At 49.2% G+C, this 23,103-nt stretch overlaps 1 protein-coding gene across 2 annotated transcripts in view; it reads right to left on the reverse strand.

Annotated features, from left to right (window-relative positions):
* Positions 1–626: 626 nt before the first annotated feature.
* LOC126529460 (uncharacterized) overlaps positions 627–23,103 on the reverse strand; it is a 60,689-nt gene continuing 38,212 nt past the window's right edge. For both annotated transcript variants that reach the window (XM_055069709.2, XM_055069710.2), the window contains 6 exons: positions 17,970–18,036; positions 15,925–16,008; positions 13,638–13,828; positions 12,394–12,477; positions 10,532–10,580; positions 627–1,236 (listed from right to left, as the gene is read on the reverse strand). In XM_055069709.2, the coding sequence (XP_054925684.1) occupies positions 788–1,236; positions 10,532–10,580; positions 12,394–12,477; positions 13,638–13,828; positions 15,925–16,008; positions 17,970–18,036 (924 nt within the window). In that variant the 3' untranslated portion in view covers positions 627–787. The remainder of the gene's footprint in view (positions 1,237–10,531; positions 10,581–12,393; positions 12,478–13,637; positions 13,829–15,924; positions 16,009–17,969; positions 18,037–23,103) is intronic.

The raw sequence follows: 23,103 nt of genomic DNA on the forward strand, positions 1-23,103 counted from the left end.
CGTATTGCCCTGAGATTCACGGAAACCGTTTTATTTGCTCCAGCGGCACCCAACGCTGCACAAACACCCGGTCCCGGGGCGGCGGGAAATCAAAGGGGTCCCACACCAAGGGCGTAAATTACAGTCAAGGACGCCTCTAGCACGTCGCTGCGAGAGCACAGGCTCAAGCTGGGACACAACGCTATAGGAAAAGTCCCGGCGGCTATGCTACCTGCTCTGGCGATAACCAACGGGCCAAGTCGTGAGAGCTCGGCCAATCTCCTTCGGCTTGGGCCTCCGATGAGTGCGGCTGGGCGAGGTACGACCTCGCGCGAGCACTAGGCACCCGATGTTCGGCTTAGCGTCGGGAGAGAATCAACGTAAGGTACGCGCTCCATGCACGGGCAAAGGCACCCTGCGTGAGCTCAAGCCCTAGTCACAAAGGTGTCGGCGGACGAGAGGAAGCGTGTACATACACGCGGCTCAGTCCCAAGGGAGAAGAGAAACGCTACCGCCACGAAAGTAGCCACCAGCGACCGCCGTGACGTCATAGACCCGCCCCCACCGTGAAGCATCGCGAGTAGCGCCACCGCTGACAACCGGTTCGGAGCGAAAAGGGGGTGAGGCGTAGGGATCAGTGTACAGGGAGCGGGAGCATATACGGGAGCATTAGTAGGGATGGGAGAACAGGTGAATGCGCCCGCGCCATGGCGCGGCGAATTCATCGTTAATCCCCACAAAGCTTAGGCTCGAAAACCGGACCGGGTTGGACCGGGTACGGACCATGTTTGAAAACACCGCGCCGGGCTCAATGGGAACCCGCGCATGGCAGTTTCGGGCCGTGGCCGGGCAAGAAAAAAAAAACGGCCCACGCAGTCCTCTGGTCGCTCCCCGCGTTGTTAGTACACTTCCGTCCAAGTATCTGGCAAGCCACTATTCCGCAGAGGGCAATATGTTTTATATATGGACAAGCCGGAAAAGCTTCCCGACGTCCCTTTAAACAGGTCACGTGACGCACCGGGAACAGGGCCTTGTGGACGAACGTCAGCATGTGCCGACACTCGGGCGCCGTGGGTTGCTCGAGCGGGTGGCAGAGGACACGCTCGATGCCGATGCCCACCATCACGCCAACGGAGGACGCCACGATGGACAGCGAAAAGGTGAGCAGGAAAAAGAGCACGGCGCCAGACAGGAGCCAGCTGCCCGAACGCAGGCTGCACAGGCCGGTGCGCTGGTTAGCGCAGCCGCACTGGTTGGCTGCAAAGTGAAGGAGAGGGAGAAGAGGATATTAATGCGAGAGGTAGAGGTATGGTGGAAAGGGAGAACAAGCGAATTCGTGAGGGAATCAAGGAAGGAAGGAATTGCTGACCAGTTGGATAAATGTATTTCCAAATCTAACTACTTCAAGTTTTGGCCACGTGGTATCAAGTTAAGAGAAATGCAATGTAAAACAAATTTTGTCATAGGATGTTCTTCCCAAGAACGATCCTTACTTGGAACAGACTGCCACTAGACATTGTCAGTATTTACGCGAGAGCGTTAAGGGCCCCGTATCGCAGAAAATCTGGCGTCGGTGTCCCGCATCCGCGTCTGGCGTCGTTGCGGCGAAACGAATTTCGAACCACACGTACCCAGACGCTCCATGTGGTGCAAGTAAGTTACTGAAATAATTTAATTTCTCGAGCTTAAATACGTAGAAACCCCATAAAATACGACTTACGCACACCCTACAGACATGATAGCTTCGTATTATAAATTGAATATACGAGGCAACATAATTCTATTACGCGAAAACTCAAACAAACCCCTTTTCCAGCATTTCTACCATCCATAGACCTGCCACGGCATCCGCCATTTCCGTGCGCCGGCACGCGAATATCTTGGAGGTCACGGAGCGGCACGCCCAGTTCCTTTCAACGCCTCCATATGGCGCTCGCCTCCGCCGCATCGCGCCCTACGCAAGAGGCCGCGTTTCTACCAGAAAGCCCTCCGTCATGCACAGCGTTCGTGGCCAGCGTTTTTCAGTAAACATAACGGTTACATACGCTGCAGTTCCCGGGAAGCGTGAGAAGCAGTCGGGGATCTTTGAATGCTATCGCGTTCCACTTTTAATGGTGAAGCTTACGCGTCCCCTAAATTTTATCTCTAGGGATGCGTTTTCTTTCCATCTCTGCGTATTTGATTGCATAATGTTTCGTTACGACAGCACGCTAATTTGCATGGTTTCAACGAACGTCGTAATGGTGTACATATATGTTCATTACCGCTTGCAGGAGTACCTGTTAGCAGCCATTATTCCTAACCTCCCTTCCTCGTCCCCTTGTAATGCCCACGAGCGCTGTCTGTACTGCGATCAACAAATAATTAAATAGCAAAACTTCCCTAAACACATGACCTCCGACATCGGGGCGTTGTCCGCGAATACTCTGCACCCCGTACACTACATTGTACATATTCTATAACAACCTAAGACCGAACCTAAAAAATATCAAGACCTCTTACTAAGTCACGACGGAAATGTACTTTGAAACCCGTGACGTCAATGGTAGGGACCGGCACTAGCATTCTGGCACAAAATTTAGTAATAAATCAAGTTTGGCTTTTTTTCTGATATTAGTCATCCTCTAAGCGCGGACATAAAGAAAATAGACGTGCGAAAGAATAATTTGTCAGTGTATATTTCTTTAGTGTCCCATCAAAGGGGCGCTGAAACACTTCTTGAACGTAGTAAAGAAAAGTTGCCGGACTGTGATGAAGGATCCTGTGAACATGCGAGCCAATTATTATTGCACTGCATGCGTCAGGGAATTTACAGTCTCTTGTCAAAAGCAGAGAACAGTCGCTTGCTCTCGCATCCGCAACGTCGTCATCGAAAGCAGGTTGGCCGACCAACGCTATTGGCTGATTTCCTGATCGCGTGAACAGTCTCAGTAATACATAACTGGTAATTTTTAGTTAAATTAAAAAGTATATAAGTCTGTGGAGAAAGGCAAACGATTTCATCTTTGCACTGCGCGTAGCTGCGTCTGGCGCACGTGGCCTCCGAGATGGCAGCGCCATGCGGCGCAGCGCAGTCTACCACGGCCGCCACGAGGGGTAACGACGAGCCCTTGCCCCGCCCACCGCGACACTCAACTATTGGTCCGGGCTTTTCTTTCTTGGCTAGCGGAGCCGAAAAGAGAGAGAAAGCCTGGTGTCGGTGCGATTAACCTCCACTTATAGATGAAAACATTCGAATATATATATATATATCGGCATGTGGTTCGTGGGACGACGTACTTTAACAGTGAGGCCATTCTACTATTCGTTTTTTGAAGAAAGAGCATTTGAAGGCCAGCTTACAAACGTTCGTTTTAAAGAAGTCAGTACCCTTCCACTCTGTGGAGAAGGACAACTAGCAAAGCTGTGAATGTGGGCCCTGTTACGTTTCGCCTACAACGCGCGGTAATGCCGGCGCGGATGCAACGAACGCCGGGGCTTCGCTCAATAGCGGCGGACATTTTGGCCCGTTCGACGCCGCCGCAACGCCTCCCCGCCAAGCGTGTCCAGGCGTGTTTCAGTGCCACGTGTCTTCGTATGTGCGTGTGTGTGTGTGTGCCCACGCTTGTCAAAGCGCGGCAGCCGGGGAGCGGAGCTCCCCAAGTGAGGAGCCAGCAGGTCTGTCCGTCGGCGGGTTGGCGATGCGTCACTACACTCGGCTCACCATGTCTCTCGGCTCGACCGTGCGCGCCGTCGTGGGCTCCTGCTCCGCCGTCGCGTGGGCTCATCCCGTGACCTTCCTTCTGGCCCGCGACGCCGAGAGTATAAGAGCAGCTGCCCCCGGACGCCAGGAGAGAGGCTCCGATTTGTACTGTTGAGTTACGTGCTCTCCCGTCTCTCCACTTCGGTCGACCTGACCGGCCGCTCTTTTGCTATGTTAGAATAAACAAGTTGTTCTGTTACCAGTCTTCTCATGCTTTGCCGGGACCTTCGGATGCTTCCAGTGCCCCAGGCCGCCAGGCCAACGCTACCCTTGGGGCTTGCGACCCATTCGCAATAACGGGCGCCAGCACCGAGACCCCAACAGCCCCTTAATGGTGAACTACACCTCCGCCGCGGGTCGGCCCGGCATAGCCCTATCTTGGGGATCGGCTCCGGTATGAAAAATTGTCTATGTCCATGGAGACGAGATCCACTAGAACCTAGCCATAAACAGCTTCGCTGTAAGAAGCCTTTACACGTGCTGTGCGGCAGACTAACTCGTGGAGTGACTGGCTGCCTGCCAATACTCGGCGTAGACGGCTAGCCAGACGGCTAAGCGGACAATGGCCATCTTAAATCTCGTTCCAATTCTAACGAAGACGTCAAAGCAGACAGCTTGGTGAAGACAGCATCGAAGTCAGAAACGATGCCTGCTACCTTCCTGTCCAAACAAGATGGCGGCTGGGCAGGACACTTGGAAAGCCGACAGAACGGTTGTCTGCGCACAAGAAAGCGTAGACACGCGGTCCTACGTCCTTAATGTAAGCGACCTCGTGTTTTTTAATAGGTTTTCTGGCGCAAAAACTCAAAATACAGAAACAACCCATGCTTTTCTCAACTTTTATTTTGTGGCAGCGAGGTGGTGGTGTCACGTCGCAGATGCGCCTTCCGTACGTCTTCCAGACGGCTACAAACGCGTTCCATTACACGGTCTCGAAGCTGTCTCCGGCTGTCTCTTTAGCTGTCTACGTGGACTGACTCCGATGCTGGCCAGAATTGAAACACACTCTCTGAAACGCGCTGAAGTCGCAGAAGCTCCTCAAGCTCACCGATCGTGTAGAGGAGGCAGACGACGCCCATGACTACCACGATGCCGATCGCGCCGAGCGAGTAATTCGACTGGACATCTTTCAGCGGAGCGGGAAAGTCGATCTTCTCGTAGGTCCTCAGTTGTTGCAGGACGGCGCTCGTGCGGGACACGAAAATGTCGGCGGTCGAGTTGAACAGTTTTCTGCCGACGTCGAGGAAGTCGCCGATGGCTTTCGTGAGCTCTGCGCGACACGACACCGCGGCACAAGAGAGAACTTAATTTGCTTTGATGTCACACGTTTTGATAGCTTTATTGGACCAGTTTTATTAGAGTCGCACGCAGGGAATTTTAGGTGCCTTACGCACATAGCACTATAAATACGTTTACACTGTTAATTTAGCGGAAATAGATCGTCTATTCCAAAAGCAAATGAAGTCCGAACTGCAATTTCTTGAACTTCGTGTCGTAATAATGGCACCGGTGCGTCATTGTGACGTCACGGATTCCAAAGCTTCTTTCTTTCGTATTTAAGATCGCAGGTGAACAGAAAGGTTGGGAACTCAGCGCGAAGGCTGCCCACACACAAGATGACGCACTTACGATTTCATATGCACTTAGTGTAATTTTTTTTTTGTTGCCGTTGTTTTTACGTAGGGTATCACATTAGAGACCTTTTTAGAATAGCGCGCCTGTCACCTTACGTACGTTTTCAGTACGTTGTCTTCAGTCCTGGCTAGAATCGGAACACGCCCATAGAATCGGCGACAACATTCGGGAATGTTTGCATACGCGAAGGCAATGTTCGAATACGTAAAGGCCTGTTTTTCGCAGAGCGATTGCAATACTTTGCAGCAGTAGTTAGCCGGTCAAAAATGTAACCAAAAATAATAATAATAATAATAACCGTTGCGCTCTTGTCAATATAATCTTCAGTCGCAAGTTACGATGGTTTTTAAAATATGCACAAAAGTTCAATTGCAAGGTACCGCAGACCGAAATGAAAAAAAGTCAAGATAGTATAGGATGATATTCGCGCATCGTCTATTGCGTGGTGTAATCAAGGAGCAAATAAACTTCCAATTATTGTACACTCAGATATGTGTCGCGTTTTTTTTTTTTCATAAGAAGATTTGAATCACCTTTCCTGACCCCGTGTACAAGTTTATTGACTTTCTTAATGACAAGGAAAAAAAAAAGGCGTGTCAACCAAAGTCAACGCGAAAGAACAGAAAGTCGACGTATACGTGGTATTGTATTCGTACGTACTGAAATTGGGGCATTACAGATTATGCATTGTTGCATAATTGCATGATAGTTTTTCCACATTTATATTATCTTTTTCGTACCCCCCCCCCCCCCCATTACCAGACCTTCCTTTACTTTCCGGACCCTTCATTTCTTTTACTGATGTCGAATATTGTCATTCGCTTTTTTTCGCTCGTTTATGTTTTTTTTTTTCGGGTATGTGCAGTCCCGAGCAAGAGTTTGGGGGAAAAAGGTGACGCGATTTAATTTTTATTTATTTATTTTCGTAGACCGGGCGTTCCAGTTGAAATATAGAGCGCATGCCTACGTGCGCGTGCTTGTTCATTCATACAATGTATTAAAGCAATAGAATGTTTTGAACTACGAAAAACAATATATTTAAATTTTTTGGCTGACGCCGTGATCTCCAAACTTTTGCTCGCCACTGTACATCAACGTTGTATTCCTCTGCGTCAATTTTGATTGACACGTCTCTTTTCTAACTGACCGAGACGCCAGATGGGCCGATACCAGACTCTATGGTGCAATGTGCTTAATTTTTTTTTACTATATTGGCGCTATAATTGCGTCCGTATGGTTAATATCACCTACTTTGCGATTAATCCTCGCTTCTTGACTCATTGAGACCTACATTCTATATGCAAGTCCCAACGACCTACATAAATTATAAACCAACGCTACCGCGCTCAAGAGGCGCGAAAGTGCAGTTTCCTGACCAAGAGGCCCTACTGATACCCAGATCCCGCCTAAGCCAAATCCGTGTGAAGTCGCCAAAGGAGACACTTTCTTTAAAAAAATATTATTTCACCATTAATCACGGAGCACGACGAGCGTCCCGACAATAAACATTATAATGTTTTTTTTGCTATAGTGGTCATGTTCAGCCTGAAAGAAAAATGTGAAGTCACAGTAGGCATAAGCACGGGCTCCAGTAGACTGACTATACGACGTCGAGAGCGCAGGCGCCGGGGCGTTGCCGGGATAGTGATATCAATAGTCTTCGCTGCTCTTACGCTGCACCTGTGCCGTAGGTAGCAATCAGGGGATAACGCCGAGGTGAATGCCATCGTATATTTCTTTCCAATGAATTTTAGAGAAAGGTTCGGAGGGGGGTGTCTCCTTAACCACATTGCCATTGTAGAATCCGTTTATTCCTACCTCCATTTCTTTAAATGCCGACAGCGAAGTGGGTTTGCAATGGTTACAGACACAACATGCTTCCAACCACTAGTTTCCCTTTAGCCCGTTTTATAGACTACTACTACCGACACGTTTTCCAACAGCGACGCAGTAATGAAACTTTTCGATTAATTGGTAGTTGACCAGCAACTCCACGTCCGTTTTTTCTTCATTTGCTCCTTCCGGATAAAACTGGCAATAGAGAATTTAGTGAGTCCGGTATTCCGGCAAGCGCGGGCGGTTTGCCGGATGAGTGGGGCCGTAAACGTGAGCGGCGAGATCGGTGGCGCCAGCTGGTGGTGCAGAGCTGAACCACATAAACACAGATCCAATTACTATATTTTGCTTAGCTGCTGGTGTAAATTTTCGACAGCGGCGTAATCGTGTTCACAATTACGGCACTGCCGTAAATTTGTACCAGCAGTGATTAGGAATATTGTAGGTTACTGTAATTTGAGCACTGTGTTTGTCTCGTTGAGCTGTATGCCACCAGGTGGCTGCACCGCTCCAGGCACTCACGTTTACGCCCTCGACCATCCGGTAATCCGCCCAAACCACCTCCGTTTGCCGGAATAGCGGACAAGCTAAAAGTCCCTATTATACCCCTGTCACACGGCAAATCTAATGCCATTAACAACGAATGACATTCGCTGATAATGCCATTTGTTGGCTGTCACACGGTAAAACGTAATGACATTAGTCGAAAATGACATTTACAAACGAATGAGTTCGCCAAACTCATTCGCATTCGTTTGGAACCGAATGTGTATCCTCGACACCACGCATGTACCATATTTCGCAAACAGTACATGCTTCTTTCTTGTTTTAACAAAAATCACTATTATTCTATCAATTTAATTACCTGATTATTGCTTTAACGACGTTGAAGTCTATCACGTGCGTAAATACAGAAAACTACTCTCAATCCAGTGACCAGACAGCCGTCTTTAGTTTTCGCTGCAGCAGTCATGTTGGTTCGCACCGGAGCATCGGCCGCGGCCGCTTCAATTGACTTGGCGTAAAAGCATGCGCGTGTTTTCCTGTGGCACGCGCCAAGAATGAGAATATTAGGAGTCCGCATGCACATCACAACGGCGATGACATGCAACTGCCCTTTTCGTACTACTTTAGCAGATGTAGCGGACGCGCCTATCGCTCTCTTCGCCCTGTAGCTTGCCTTACCTTTGGCTTGGCTTGACTCGACTTCGTTGGCAATGTGGACAAATTAGTATTCTAGTGGAATTTAGCATATTTGAAAATAATTATTGGACAAAAGTGGGTTTGCGGCGTCTTTTTTTTTTACTATCGTCATTGTCATCATTTTCAAATGACATCAGTTTTCGCCGTATGACAGCGCGCTGTTATTATGACATTAATCGCAACAAATGTCATTTTTTGGAAATGACATTAGATTTGCCGTGTGACAGGGGTATTAGACTACTTAGCTTGTCTGTAAATGCATTAGCGTATGCGGAATACCGGGTTATGGTAGAGGCGTACGGCAACAGTAGCAGTGCAAGCACGGGCGGTGTGTCGGGTGAGTGGGGCCGTAAACGTGAGCGGCGAGATTGGTGGCGCCAGCTGGTGGTGCAGAACTCAACCACATAAACACCGAGTCAATTACTATATCTTTAGCTGCTGGTGTAAATTTTCTAGATTGGCGCAATCGTGTTCACAATTACACCGCTGCCGAAAATTTGCACCAGCAGCGAAGCAGAATATAGTAGGTTACTGCAATTTTAGCTCTGCGTTTGTCTGGTTGAGCTCTACGCCACCAGGCGGCTGCACCGCTCCGGCCGCTCACGTTTACGCCCTCGACCATCCGGTAATCCGCCCAAACCAGCCCCGTTTGCCGTAATAGCGGACACGCTAAAGTCTCTAATAGAGAGCATTAGATTGTCCGAAATTCCGATAAACTCAGGCAGACTGGACGTGTTAGCGGATGGCAGGAGGCGTAAATGTAAGCGGCTTGACAGGTGCAGCCACCTGGTGACGCAGAGCACAACCAGACAAATACAGGGCTAACGCTGCATCAACCAAGTAGATTCTACTTCACTGCTGACGTATATTTTCCGCAGCGGCAAATCGTGACACAATTACAGCTTTGCGAAAATTTAGACCAGCAGCGAAAAAGAATACACTTGGTTATTCCAATATTAGATTTGTATTTGTCTGGTTGAGCTCTGCGTCACCAGGTGGCTGCACCGCTCCCACCGCTCGTGTTTAAGCCTACGCCCCTCTGGTAAAACGCCCCGCTCGCCTGCGTTTACCGGAGTAGCGGACAAGCTAATGCAAGCGCTGTCCATAACAAGGCGTCTATTATGCGTTCCCGGCTCTGCGGTTCCGCGGTGCATTTGATCCGCAAGAGCACTGCCTTCGATATTCGGGTTTGTTACTCCGAGGAAGCGGTTACTGGGTGCTACATTTGGACACCGGCCACGGAGAGTTTTACCTTGTCTGTTCAACTTCTCGCCACTTACGGTTTACCGGATTACCGGAGCCGCGCCCGGCAGCAACAGTGCTAGTGGCGACATCTCGTGACGCTTTGTACAACTGCGATGCGTTGGAAAACTTTTTGCACTTGTGCGAACGTTTTCGCCGAATAAAAAAACACAGTGTCCATTGACACTTACGTCCCTAACGACGCTTTGTAAGCTAGCAGTTAGGTACAGTACGGTAGGTCAGTGCAATACTAGCACTGTGGACTATCTGTTTAAGCTTCGCGTCGGCAGTTGTCGCTACCAGCGCTGCTGCTGTTGCCGTACACCTCTACCACAACCCGGTATTCCGCGTTCGCTAATGCATTTACAGACAAGCTAAGTAGTCTAACAGGGACCTTTATCTTGTCCGCTATTCCGGCAAACGGAGGTGGTTTGGGCGGATTGCCGGATTGGCGGGGGCGTAAACGTGAGTGCCCGGAGCGGTGCAGCCGCCTGGTGGCATAGAGCTCAACGAGACAAACACAGTGCTCAAATTGCAATAACCTACAATATTCTTAATCACTGCTGGTGCAAATTTACGGCAGCGCCGCAATTGTGAACACGATTACGCCGCTGTCGGAAATTTAGACCAGCAGCTAAGCACAATATAGTAATTGAATCTGTGTTTGTGTGGTTCAGCTTTGCACCACCAGCTGGCGCCACCAATCTCGCCGCTCACGTTTACGCCCCCGCTCATCCGGCAAACCACCCGCACTTTCCGGAATACACGGACGCACTAAAATTCTCTAATAACAAATTGCGTACGCAAGTTGCGTACACCCTGACTGAGGGGATTAGTGGCCCGGCCACGCGAGTGACAAGCCAAAACGATATAATAAGCTGTTGTCGTACTAACCCACAGCTTTTTCCTGGAGCATAACTTTGATGGCACTGCCTTGACCGACCTGAAAAGAAAAACGAGAAATAAAACAAAACGAATTTAAGAACGCGCAGAACGAAAGCCCATTTAGGGTGAATCTTTCTTTTCAAGCGCTTCGCCGACCGTGTCTGACCGAACGGCTCGACACAGGAGAATACACACATAATGAATCGCATTATACAGCCATCTGTACTCTACCCCTACACTCCGGCTGGTTTACGACTCTATTCTCCGCAGAATTACGCAATGAAACAACAAAAGATACCCTAACTCTTCTTGCGGTAGCCAATAAACGCCTTCAAGCTCATTTCTTAATAAACTCCTTGACAGGCTTTCGTGCGCTTCGTCCCCAGAATTCGGAGCTTCCGCTTGGTCTGTATCTCGCCGAGCAAACCGCGAACCGATCCCGGAGATGGTGTAAAAAAAACGGGGGGGGAGGGTTCTAGTACACTGCAGTTGTATAATCAAAACTTGGCCGATACCGCAGACAGAATAATCCGTGCGGGTCACGTGGGACGCGTACAGTGAGGTTTATCCGCGTCTTGCCGTCCGTTTAGTACGGGCAGTTTTCTTTGTGTTGGAAATCGCGGTGCAGTTATATCAGTGTACGTTATACCGGTGCGGGTTATACCGGTGCGCATTATACCGGTGCGGGTCATGCCGCGAAACCCAATGACAAAACCTTCTGTCGTGGCATAAGAACGTGATCAGCTCTGTGAGCGTATAATCGGAAATGAAATAAAACTTCGCGTATCGTGTCCATCTTCGCCCACCGTTTCATTGAAAACTCTCAATTAACCTTCGAAGGATAGCTTAACGTTGATTCCAACAAGGACGTTGAATCGGCCCTGTAATTTTCGTTTTCTTCTGCAGAACGTGCCCTTCGACGGATAAATGGTGTCTGGGCACAACTAGCTTGCGGGAGTAATGAGTTAGCCGTCTCCTGTTTAACTCCATTTACATGGAATTATTGTACGCTACGATGGGAGTACTTTGAGTCTTCCGATAGAGTTGCATTTACGCCGCCTGTTTCTGTAGGCAGAATAAACGCAATCCGTCCGAAGGACGAGCGTCAACGAAATGTACTTAAGTAAATGGTAAGAGAATTTGTAAAAGCGCATGCTGAAATGTAAATTCTATGGATGCGTTGCCGCGTTGAGATGACGACATGGTGGCGAAGGCGAGCTTCTTTCAATATCGACGTCTCTCGCGGAAAATATGTCTCAGAGTGCGGAGACAACCGCGAACGTGCAGTGCTGTATCGAGGGCGGGAATTGGGCGAAAATCCCCGGAAATTTGCAAGTTTCCACGTAATTGAAGCACAGAGTTGACAAATGCCAACTCTGCACCAAAAACACATATCGCAGTTCTGTAAATTGCACCAGTTTAATGATGAAAGCCGACAAATTTGGCGTACGAAGTTACAGCTTAAGCGAAATTCTTACAATGTTTACGAGACGTTTGTACACTCGCAAATCAGCGATATATTGCTCAAGCGGTGTATAATGCGTCAATTTTGTCCACTTTACGTGTATTGCTTGGTGCAATTAGTTACAGAATCGCGGTATCGTATTTCGTTGCAGACTTGAAAACTTGACAGCGGAATTCAGTGAAATTTCGGAATTACTTTTTTTCGCTAAGAAAGATGACGGCTTGAATAAAGATCACTAGATTTTAGCTATGATTTTTCTTTTTTTGTGCAACACCCAATAATAAAATATGTGGAGTGGTTGCTGAGAAAAGCAATTTTTCCGTTCTCATGTATTCCTATGGGAGTTCTCGAGCTACGAGGTTCCTCTGAACTGTACGCGACGGGATTTCTACTGCTTCTTTGTCACCTTGTCGGCGTATTGCTGTAAGTTGGCATTCTCAATCGTCTGCTTCAACGTTTTCAGCTGGTCCACGGAAGCAGATACCACGTTCTGAAAAATAAAATGAAAGGAATACCAGTCTTGCATGGGGTCGAGCTCACAAGCACTTACTTACCATAATCGCTAACCTGTGAATATTAAAATTCGTAAAATAGAAAGAACTCCCGTGGACACATCACTGAGGGAGGGCAAATCGCACGCATTCTCTGTAAAGCTTGCCACTAAGCACATACCTCCACGGTTAACTAAATACCGGAGTCTAACGTACACGCAACCACGATCTCATCACCAGGCATGTCGTAGTGGGGGTAGGGGGGGAGACACTCCGGATTAATCTTGAACACATTGGCTTGCTTAAAATGAACCCAGAATCAAAGTACACGAGTGTCTTCACATTTCGCTCCTATCGAAAATGCTGCAGCCGTGGCCGACATCGAAACCGGGGCCTAACGCTCAGTAGCGCAACGTAATAGTGCCTATAGGCTACAGCGACGGGTCCTCCTCTTGAGAGATACATGAGCACTTCAGTGACAGTGATGTATACCTTCAGAAGCAACACATCAGCTGCATCGATCTTAGTGCAGCAAATACCAATACACGAACACGGTGTCAAAGCACAGTTCTTTTGTTTTCGTTTTTTTTTTTTTTGCAGACACTGTTTTCGCCGGTTTACCCTGTTTGCAGGAACTCGCCTGCATAAACTTGCTCGACTCAAAGTATACCCCTCTAGCGTCGTTTCACCATCAAGAAACTCCCATTGGAAGGTTCGGTACACCGACGAGGGAACAGCTTCTGATTGCTTGATTCAATCGTTCACTAATTTATTTATTTATTTATTTATTTATTTATTTATTTATTTATTTATTTATACGATGCCGCTAGTAGTAAAATATTGGCACATTCTACTAACCCCCAATGTTTCCGGCTAATTATACTTCTTTCTGAATATGTCCTTAGTTTCCAGAGGTTTCATTTGATGCCACTTTCACATTCATACACCTACAAGTCATCTAACCAACCGTTATTGTTTTTTTTTTTCTCGAATTGTTTACTAGATAGCCAGATCTTACGATACGCCAAACCCAGGTGAAGTCAGCCAAGAAGACCGTGTCTTCAAAAATAATAATAATAAAAACTCCCGTTATATAGTACGAGCTCATCAGTTCAGCCTGTGCTCCCATCACTTCATAGACGTCGAAAGGCTCACGTACGAGGGCGTCGTTGAAGTCGTCCACCTGCTTCTTGTGCTGGGCCGGCACGCAGCCCGGACAGCGGGTCTCGGCCTGCGCCAGCTCCGTCGAGGCGTTGTGCATGTACTGCTGCCACAGGTCGCTCATGTTCCCCTTCAGCTGCTCCACGGCGTCGACGAGCTTCGTTGCGAGAGGCTCCACAGCCTGCAGGTCTGCGCTCGTTTCGGGAAACAGCATGGACACTTTTAGTTTGCGCGTACGTGGCACATGACGCGCGAGGGTGGTCACATGTTCCCAGGCCGCCCCTCCCCTACGCCCGGCCGAGGATCGGCAGCTCGCCGCTAGCGCGGCGCTGGCATCGCAAAGCCCGCCCGATTGGCGTGCGCTGGCTTCGAGAGTATGCGTGGAGGGTCTCCACCCTCTCCCTTGCTTGCTCTTCTTGGTAACAAACTAAAGCCCCTTAAATTTCATAGGGTCACGCTTTGAAGAATGCCGCCTTCTCCTCGCGCGCTCTGGCCAAGGCTGACGCCGCGTCGCTATTGGCCTAATAGCCTCACGTGGGCCCTCGCGCCGTGCATCAGCGCCACTTTTGCTCGAGAAGCGTCTACGGAGTGGTGAGGAGCGCATGTTGGCATCGTTGCTACGCTCGAGCATTGTAGACGGCGCCACGGTCGAGGAGGGAACGTAAAAGAGAGGAGAAACGAGGAGGAATGAATGCGGAGGAGGAGAGTGTCGCTACTTAACGGAGTTTAAGGGGCTTTATAACAAACAAACCGAGGTAAAAGATAGTGCGGCATCTGCCTTCGATGTTCACTCTTCCAATTCCACTGCTGTGCAGCGCGCGGCATAGCAGGCGGCAGTATTCCGCAATGTGACACGCCATGACGCCATGTTTGCGACCATATTTAGTTAGACACCGCATATGTTTTCGTAGTTTTCGACTTCCTGGAGAGCAATACCGTGCGTTTACCTTCCCATGGGCACCGCTGTGGCTTCCTCGATCAGCCGACCGCGCAAGGAAATTCGCTGCATACGAACGCGGTCGCGAGCCCAAATTTTGCGCTTGTGTTGCCGACGAGTTCTCGTTCGCTGCGATGTCGCTAGCGCGATGTCCTGAGCCGCGTGCTACCGAGTGGGATTACTGCCTCCTCGAGTGCAACGCTAATGAAGACGAGCGTAGGCTGGAGCAGTTAGCACGTGTTACGGTACGCTTTTCATAATTGTTCGGTGCGCTTCTGTGCAGTACCTTCGACCTATCAGTGCTACGTTTTCGGAGCTGACGTTCATCCGTCTGTGCTCACGAACAGGAGGATTCATGCGCTTCAACGTCAAAAAATAAACGCCTTACGTTTGTGAGTTTCCCGAAGCGCCGTCGCACGACCACATATTGTGTTGAGGCCATGCGCGATGGTCTTGAAACTGCATGTTATCTCAATTTTATTTTTGTGGGCTGGCCCTGTGACGCACAGATAGAATCGTCCTCGCAGGGTAGAGAAATTGTTGGTGCGCTGTGGCTGCTTTCCTCTCCTTTGCTGTGTTCGCGGCTGTTGTTGCTCCCGCTCCATAGAACTACCGGCGATCAACAATGCTGATCTTCGTTGGGAAGAAGGAGCGAGTCGATTCGCGTCCCTGCTGCCATTCTTGCGCAAATGTAGTATGTGGACAGCGGGCGGTAAACATAACAGCTATGTCAGCTGATATTCACTATAATAAAGGAATGATGTACATGAAGGGCGTATATTTGTTGAATTGTGGATCGTTTGAAGTTTCAGCGCCTAATTCCGCAGAGAACAGAGCCGGTAACCTGCGCACCTGCTTCGTTGTAGCATAGGTGGCAATACACACAGGCGCATTCCTCAGAAGTGCGTTGTCTCCAGCAGCGCTAGTGCCGGCGTAGAATACGCGACTGCCCTCCTTTTCCTCCTCTTCTGCCAGCGAAGCCCTCTCCCGCAGCCGCCACAGGGAGAGAGGGCGGCGAGAGAAGGAGAGTAGAGACGTCTAGTGTTCTTGTATATGCTCCCTGCGGGAGCATATACAGGAACACTAGGGACGTCCTTACCCAGCGCCTCCACCCTCGGACGTGCCAAAGCTCTGGCATGACAGCACGCGCTACGTCAAAGAGCTACGACATTACGCTCGACAACGAAGCCGTACCGCAACTCGTTCGCAGAAGAGGACGCGCCTTTGGGCGCGTTTGTGTCGGGGTTCAAAGTCCGGCCGTTAGTGACAACCACGAACACGGCCAAAACAGTAAAAGAAAGCTATTCCTTTAAAAAAGAGAAAAAAAGTGGTAGAGAGACTCTCGTACATTGCGCAGTGGTGTTGACGATCTTGAGCAGCGGGGAGCTGGTTAGCCCTTGATCCATGGCCACGCCCACATCGATGGCGCACGCTGTGTCAGATATCATACCAAAGCGATAAGAATCTGTGGGAAGAAAGGCCTCGTTTCATTTGTAATAAAAACGATTGATTGATTGATTGATTGATTGATTGATTGATTGATTGATTGATTGATTGATTGATTGATTGATTGATTGATTGCAACCAGTAATGAAGTTCACGTGTTTTAACTAAGTTAACAAGCACGGTGCCACGCGCGCACAGGTAAACATGAACACATTTCGCTTGATGAGCGCGGAAACGCTGTCAAAATGCTGGAGTGAGGAATCGCGGCAGCAGGCAGCAATCGAATTGACCTTCGTACATCTCTCGCTTCAACGCGAACGAAACGTCGAAAGCACAGCGCATGCGAAGCGACCGGCACTACGCTCACTCTGCAAACACCGCACATCGCTTTGAAGATGAGGCCCGCGCAAGCACGCACTTTGGCCACGTCGCAGATTGCTGTTAAGACAGGGCACCCGCACAGTCGAGCCGTAAGCAGCCGCCCCGGAGAAGAACGTCCCTGTCCCTCGCCTCGCCCCCCGTGCCTCGCGCGCGAGAGGAGAGGGCATGCCCTTCCGGCCCGCCTTCCTCGCTCGTGCACGTAATATTTGAGACTTTTAGCCTGTCCTCTATTCCGGCAAAGGGGGGCGGTTTGAGCGGATTGCCGGATTTGTGGGGGCGTAAACGTGAGCGGCCGGAGCGGTGCAGCCGCCTGGTGACGTAGAGCTCAACCAGACAAACACAGAGCTAAAATTGCAGTAACCTACTATATTCTGCTTCGCTGCTGGTGCAAATTTTCGGCAGCGGTGTCATTGTGAACACGATTACGCCAATGTAGAAAATTTACACCAGCAGCTAAGAATATAGTCATTGAAGCGGTGTTTATGTGGTTGAGCTCTGCACCCCCAGCTGGCGCCACCAATCTCGCCACTCACGTTTACGGCCCCACTCATCCGGCAAACCGCCCGCGCTTGCCGGAATAATGGACGCACTAAAATTCTCTATTAAGCGGATTGAGCCGCCTCCGCCGGCTCATCCTTGCACGCTTTCGCTCGCACATGCAGCATACGGCGCGCGGCGACGATGTTATCGCCCTGGGACTTTGTGCGGAACCTGACGGCGACGGCGACGGCAGAAATGCGCCTGGAGTGCCCACATAATTGCTATCACAATAAAACTTCCTGACAGGTCGCGAACAATACGTTTGCACCCCTAATGCATCTTCACCCCAAACCTCAATTGTTTCCGACGTGCTTATGCAACCGTATTGGGTCCATTACTGTTCTTAATTTACAATAACGAATTTCCGCGTCACATTTCATCTAAAATTCGTCTGTTTGCACACGACTGCGTCATTTATCGCCCTCTTACTAACGACAGTGATGCTGACATTCTTCATTGTGATCTCAACCGCACGATTGAATTGTGTTAACACGTGACTCATGTCGTCGAATGCAGATGAAACACTTTTGCTTTCTTTTCACTGCACGCAAAACTATGTATCACGACGCTATTGATGCGAAAGCATCAAATATCCCACTGAGCGAAAAGAGCTGGCGTCGTCTGTAGCAGCGAAATAGCACCTAAATTCCCATTGGCTGCGACGCCGCGTCACAAGCGCGCCTCGACGGGCACGGGCGAATAGGAACACCTGCTGTCCTGGTAACGCACCCGGTGTTGCGTGAGGGGAGAGGGCATTGCCGCGACGCCACGTCATCAGCGCGCCTCGACGGTGCAGGCACGGCGACGCGACGGACAGCGTCTTCGACGTGCAGTGAGGTGCGACTCAGAACGCGAGCGCCTGTTGGCTCGAAAACCGCTATGCGGAGCGGCCGTCGAGAGGCGGAAACAGGCTCCGAGGAACGTAGAGAACATTTGCCACATACAAGACGCTGTGGGACAAGCCCCAATTGGCGTAAATTTTTTTGAGGGCCTTAGAGCTACAGCACCACAAAATAAACCGCTCACCTTTGAGTCGCGCGGAGACTGCCGTCTGGAACTCGTCAGAGTTGGTATTCACGAGCACGTCAGTGTCCTATCGGCGGAAAGGGAGAACGAGTAATTACCTATCCTCAGAAATTAAAACGTGAGTTTTATATTCGCAGATGAACGGCACCGAATCGCGTTAAGTTGTATTTAATTAACGTACTGTAGCAGCACTATGGCCGGGATGTTGCGGGGTTACCTAAAAAGAGTACATACATAGTTTTGAAGCTCTAGAAACTAACTCTCTATCACTCGCTTCTCGCACGCAAGGAGATGAGAGTTTGCAAGAAACTGCTATTGGGAAGCGCGTGGAAATATTCTTTTAATTATGGAACTAAAGTTTATCTTGAAACGTCGGGCCTGGCAACGTTGGCATTGTCGGTACGTAACAACACAACATTCTGCTCGCGTCTTTTAGCAATGCGATGACGTTCCAAATTAAAAAAAAACATCAATAGCCGAGCGTACTGCTTGCGTTTCTTCTGGATGCGCTCGCGCGTGGCAGCCGCTGCGATCGCAGAAACGGAGCGTATCGTGACGTCATGATGGAGCGGAACAGTGCATCACGACGTCATGAAGCATGCGCCTCTCCTGCACGGGTGCTGAAGCCGAAGCTGTTTGGTTGAAACGAGTTCTACACAAAGTCCCAGAATATGCTTGCTCGGCTTATTACCGTAAAAACCGGGATATAGGTCGCACTTTTATTTTTTCAGAAAACCGCGGCAGAAAGTCGACCCCCGTATCACATACCGATCATTTCTTTACCTGTTCATACCGGGTTCGCCCCTCCCCCTATTTTCTTTAGAATTGCAGTTTGCGAAGTCGGGCTATATTGCGGCGTGACCTATATTTCGTTTTACGGCACGTAGCGACATCTTCGGCTGCCCCCACGCCTCCACCCCTTTCACAGCCAGTGTCATCGCCCATGCCGTTCCTATATAAAGCCCGATTCACACCAGTCGTCAAACGCGTCACCTCCTCACCATCCACGGCATCAGTGCCCTTCATCAGACAGCGCCTCCTCACCAGTTTCTCCTCAAAAACAGCACTATTGTGACGTTGGCCGATGCTGTTAACGTCGCCGACGTTAACGCAGGTGACGCGTGATGACGCGTGACGACGCGTGATGACGCGTTCGTACGGGTGCATGCATCAAGCCTAACTCGCATGCGCGTATAGCTCGGGGGAGTACAAACCCGGGTCGTCCCTTTCTACATCACGGTACAGATAATGCGGAGCAAAATAAAAACAAAAAAAGAGGTTGTGCTGCTACGCTTGAGGGCGGGTTTTGACGCCAAAGGTGCATCAACTTTTCTAAAGTCGTACATCGGACCACACAACGAGACAAGCCAAATCAACACACTGCAAGACAAGTTGACAAAGCACGCAGCGAGCTCCGATGAGACGAAGCGTTGTAGCGCATGGTTCATTTGTGCCGTCATGTCAACATTTCACCTGCGCCAAAGCATCCATATCGACACACTAAAGCCAGCAAAGGTAACTACGTTCTTATTTATTTTCTACTTTGACTTTTATTCGCGAGGACACATTCAGCCTCTTCAATTTCCTTGTTCTCGCTACCCGCTGGCTGCTTGAGCCAGCCAGAGCGCACGCGTTTTCCTTGTGTTGCCCCCGACACTGCGCACTTCGGTGCGCGTTCGTTTTTGTCTGGCCGAGTGGATTTTCGCCTGGCAGAGTTTTGGACGCTCTCTGGATATCAGACGAGAGACAGAAACAATGGTCGCTCGCCGCCATCACTGTGGGGACTCGATGGATTGCAACGCGTTCGCTTTAGCGCAACCTCTCCGGAAAGTCTTGTCTCGCCGGTTTAGGATAACTAGTAGTATGCGTATGGTGCTATGTGGACCAAGCGTCTCACGTTTTCTTCGATATTCCTTCGGTAGCCGCATTAGGTGCCCAAAGTAGGCATTCGATTGTGGCCAACATGCTTTCCCTTGCGTGTTTTTTTTTTTTTTTTTGTGCTCCGGCCCCACAAAAGAAAAAAAAAGACATTGTGGCGGCGCAGCGAATTTCCGCATGGTGAAAGTTCGATTTCGTTACTTCTTCTTCTTTTGCGGAAAGTAATGGGCCACGGGACTGTTCAGTTGCCGGATACTTTATTATATTATTGCGATAGCAATTATATGGACACAACAGGCGCATTCCTGCCGTCGCCGTCTCCCTCGCGTTCCACACAAATTCCAAAGGTGATAACATCGTGACCGCGCGCCTAATGCTGCATGCGCGAGAGAAAGCGTAGGGAGGGGGGGGAGGGGTGGCATGGGTGAGCCGACGATGGTAGCTCAGTCTTGTGTGCGCAAGGGAGAAAAGCGGGGAGGAAGCGCGCCGCCTTCCGTCGCGCGCGATACATCGGGGGAAGTGGAGGGATGTGGGGCGGGCCTTAGGATTCTGTGATCTGTGAATATGTGATTGGGCAACGTGTTTATTTGCCTTTTGACGCATTAAGTACAGTGAATGTTTGTCAGATACGTGGATTTATTGGAGACTTATACGTATATTTCAATACTTTGTTGCGAGGTTTTGTGTATAAGCGCATAGAACTTTGTTTCCAGTGACGCTTTCTTGGCCGTTATGAAGCTGTATCTTCACATTTGTATATTCCATTGTATCTTCGCATTTCTAATGTACGAGGGCGAGTCAAATGAAAGTGAGCCAACCCGCCCCGCGCAATAATGGTTCGGTTCATTGTCTGCGAGGCATGCGCGTAGCACGCAGGCATCTCTCATTTACAAAAGTGACACGCAGGTGTGAGGATAAATTTCTGTAATGCTCTCATACCCAGGGTAGAACATGGTTGTGTGACATAATGGACGCTCCAATAGTTGAACAGCGTGGTGTCGTGAGGTTTTTGACAGCTGAAGGTGTTGCCCAAAAAAAGAAATTAGTCGCCGTATTGCTTCCATGTATGTTGAACATCGCATTTCATTGGCCACTGTGAAGCGTTGAAGCAAGAGGTTCAAAGAAGGACGTGTAAGTTACAAAGGCGATCCAACACCAGGCCAAAACCACCACGCATTCAGCCCCAGCAAAACTGCAAAGGTTGATTAGCTGATTAAACAAGGACGAAGGAAACGCATCTATGAACAGGCAAAGCGTGTGAACCTCAGTCACGGTTCGGTTCACACCATACTTCATGAACATCTCGGTTGTCAGCTCTTGTGGGTGCAATGGATGCGCAAGATTTTGAAACACAGCCAGAAGACAGAGAGGTTCGGTGCTGCCTTGACTCATCTGATCCGGAATCACAATGAAGGTGACGACTTCTTGTCTGCATTTGTCACCGGGGTCGAATCTTGGTGCCACTATTACGAGCCTGAAACACGACGGCAATGCTTAGAGTGGAAACATTCGAATTAACCACCCCCAAGGAAAGCAAACACAGTCACTTCCGCCGGAAATGTGTTGTTATTTGTTTTATCATCAGGTGCTGTTCGCATTCGCTAAACCTACAGAGACTATCAAGCATTTCCGATATTATGAAATGCCGAATTGGCTGTGTGTCGCAATCAAGAACAAACGACGTGGATAATTGACGAATGGGGTCGTCTTGCTCAACAACAAGGCCCGTCCCCACGTCGTTGATGTTGTTAACAAAAAACTGGCAAAATTCAAGTGGGGAACGCAGCAACATCCGCCATACAGCCGAGACCTGTCGCCTTGTGACTTCCTAATTTTGGGGCAACTGAAAATACGCTCAAAGGAACCAGACTCGCGTCGGATGATGACGTGAAAGAGTCACAAAATTTTTGAAGCAGCAATCCAAGGAGGTTTTTGAGACGGGAATAACGCGACACGTTGGTCAGTGGGACAAATGTCTAAATGCTCGTGGAGACTTTTAAATAAAGTACCCCGTTCGTCATATACTCGCATTGGCGCACTTTCATTTGACTCACCCTTGTGTATTTTGCAGAAATCCTGCTTTTTATATGTGCCCCCCTGCTGGGTCTATAATTTCGGTGCAATTACTCACAATACACGACCGGTGACAGCTGCTCCTGCGCAATACATTAGAACAAAGGACAGCGTTATTGATATTTTTCCCTGGCCGTTGCATATGTACAAAAATGTGAACAAGGTTTAATAGTTCTGCGGAAATCCGCGTAAGGTGGAGAGAGTAATTAATAAACGGAAAATGAGACATCCACCCAAACGTAGCGAATTCCTACCAAGAAGACCCTTACGGGTTCCTCGAAAAGGAACGCGTATGGGTTCCCTTGGTAGCAATTTGCTACGTTTCGGTAGATGTCTCGTTTTCCATTTATTAATGTAAACAAGGTTCTCGAATGACAAAGTTCCGTTAAGCTATTTGTCCTCAACTTGTTCATTTCACGGCCTTTATATTTTTCATATCGGCGGCATGTACTGCTTTGCTGATTTCGAACTGATATAGTTCTAAAGTTTGCGCGATATTTTCTTTACTTATTACCTAGACAAAAAACATGGAAGCATTGACATCAATTATTTCGGGCACAAATTTTGGGACATACGAGTACATTCTTTTATGGAAAAAAATTACATATTTTACTTGTCTTGACAGCGATTAGCATTCAAAAATTCGTTTGCAGCATCATTGGCAACGACAATGCAGTTATTATAGGTGTATTTGATCTCTCGACAAATTCTATGAGGAGGAGGCCGAGCTGCGACGCCAGCCTCCCCCTTCCCCGAACGAAATTTCTGGCTACGCCACTGCATGTTGCTCGCGTTCTGTCGTCACATAACAGCGTGTAGCGAAGCGAAAAGGGAAGGAAAGTGCAAAAGCAGTGCCGAAAGGAAACTCAGAACTCGGAAATAATCATAACCGCACAGCGAGGCACGTGAGCTAGGCGCGCCGTAGTAGAGGTCTCCGAACTAATTCTTACCCGTTGGCTTTCCTTGACATGCGCGAACAGTGTTTTTCGCCCTCATTGAAATGCGACCGTGTGCTGAGCCCCCGCTTCGCGAGTAACTCAGACGTAATGACGGAGCGTCTTTCACGAAAGGGCACATATATGGATGAGCCCTGCGCGCGTTTTTTTTAATCCGATCACCAGCTCCATGCCATGGAAGTATGAGGAATACCGAACTGCGGGACAAACGCCACAAACAACAATGC

This window comes from Dermacentor andersoni, chromosome 8, assembly GCF_023375885.2.
Source record: "Dermacentor andersoni chromosome 8, qqDerAnde1_hic_scaffold, whole genome shotgun sequence".
Classification (NCBI taxonomy): Eukaryota; Metazoa; Arthropoda; class Arachnida; order Ixodida; family Ixodidae; genus Dermacentor; species Dermacentor andersoni.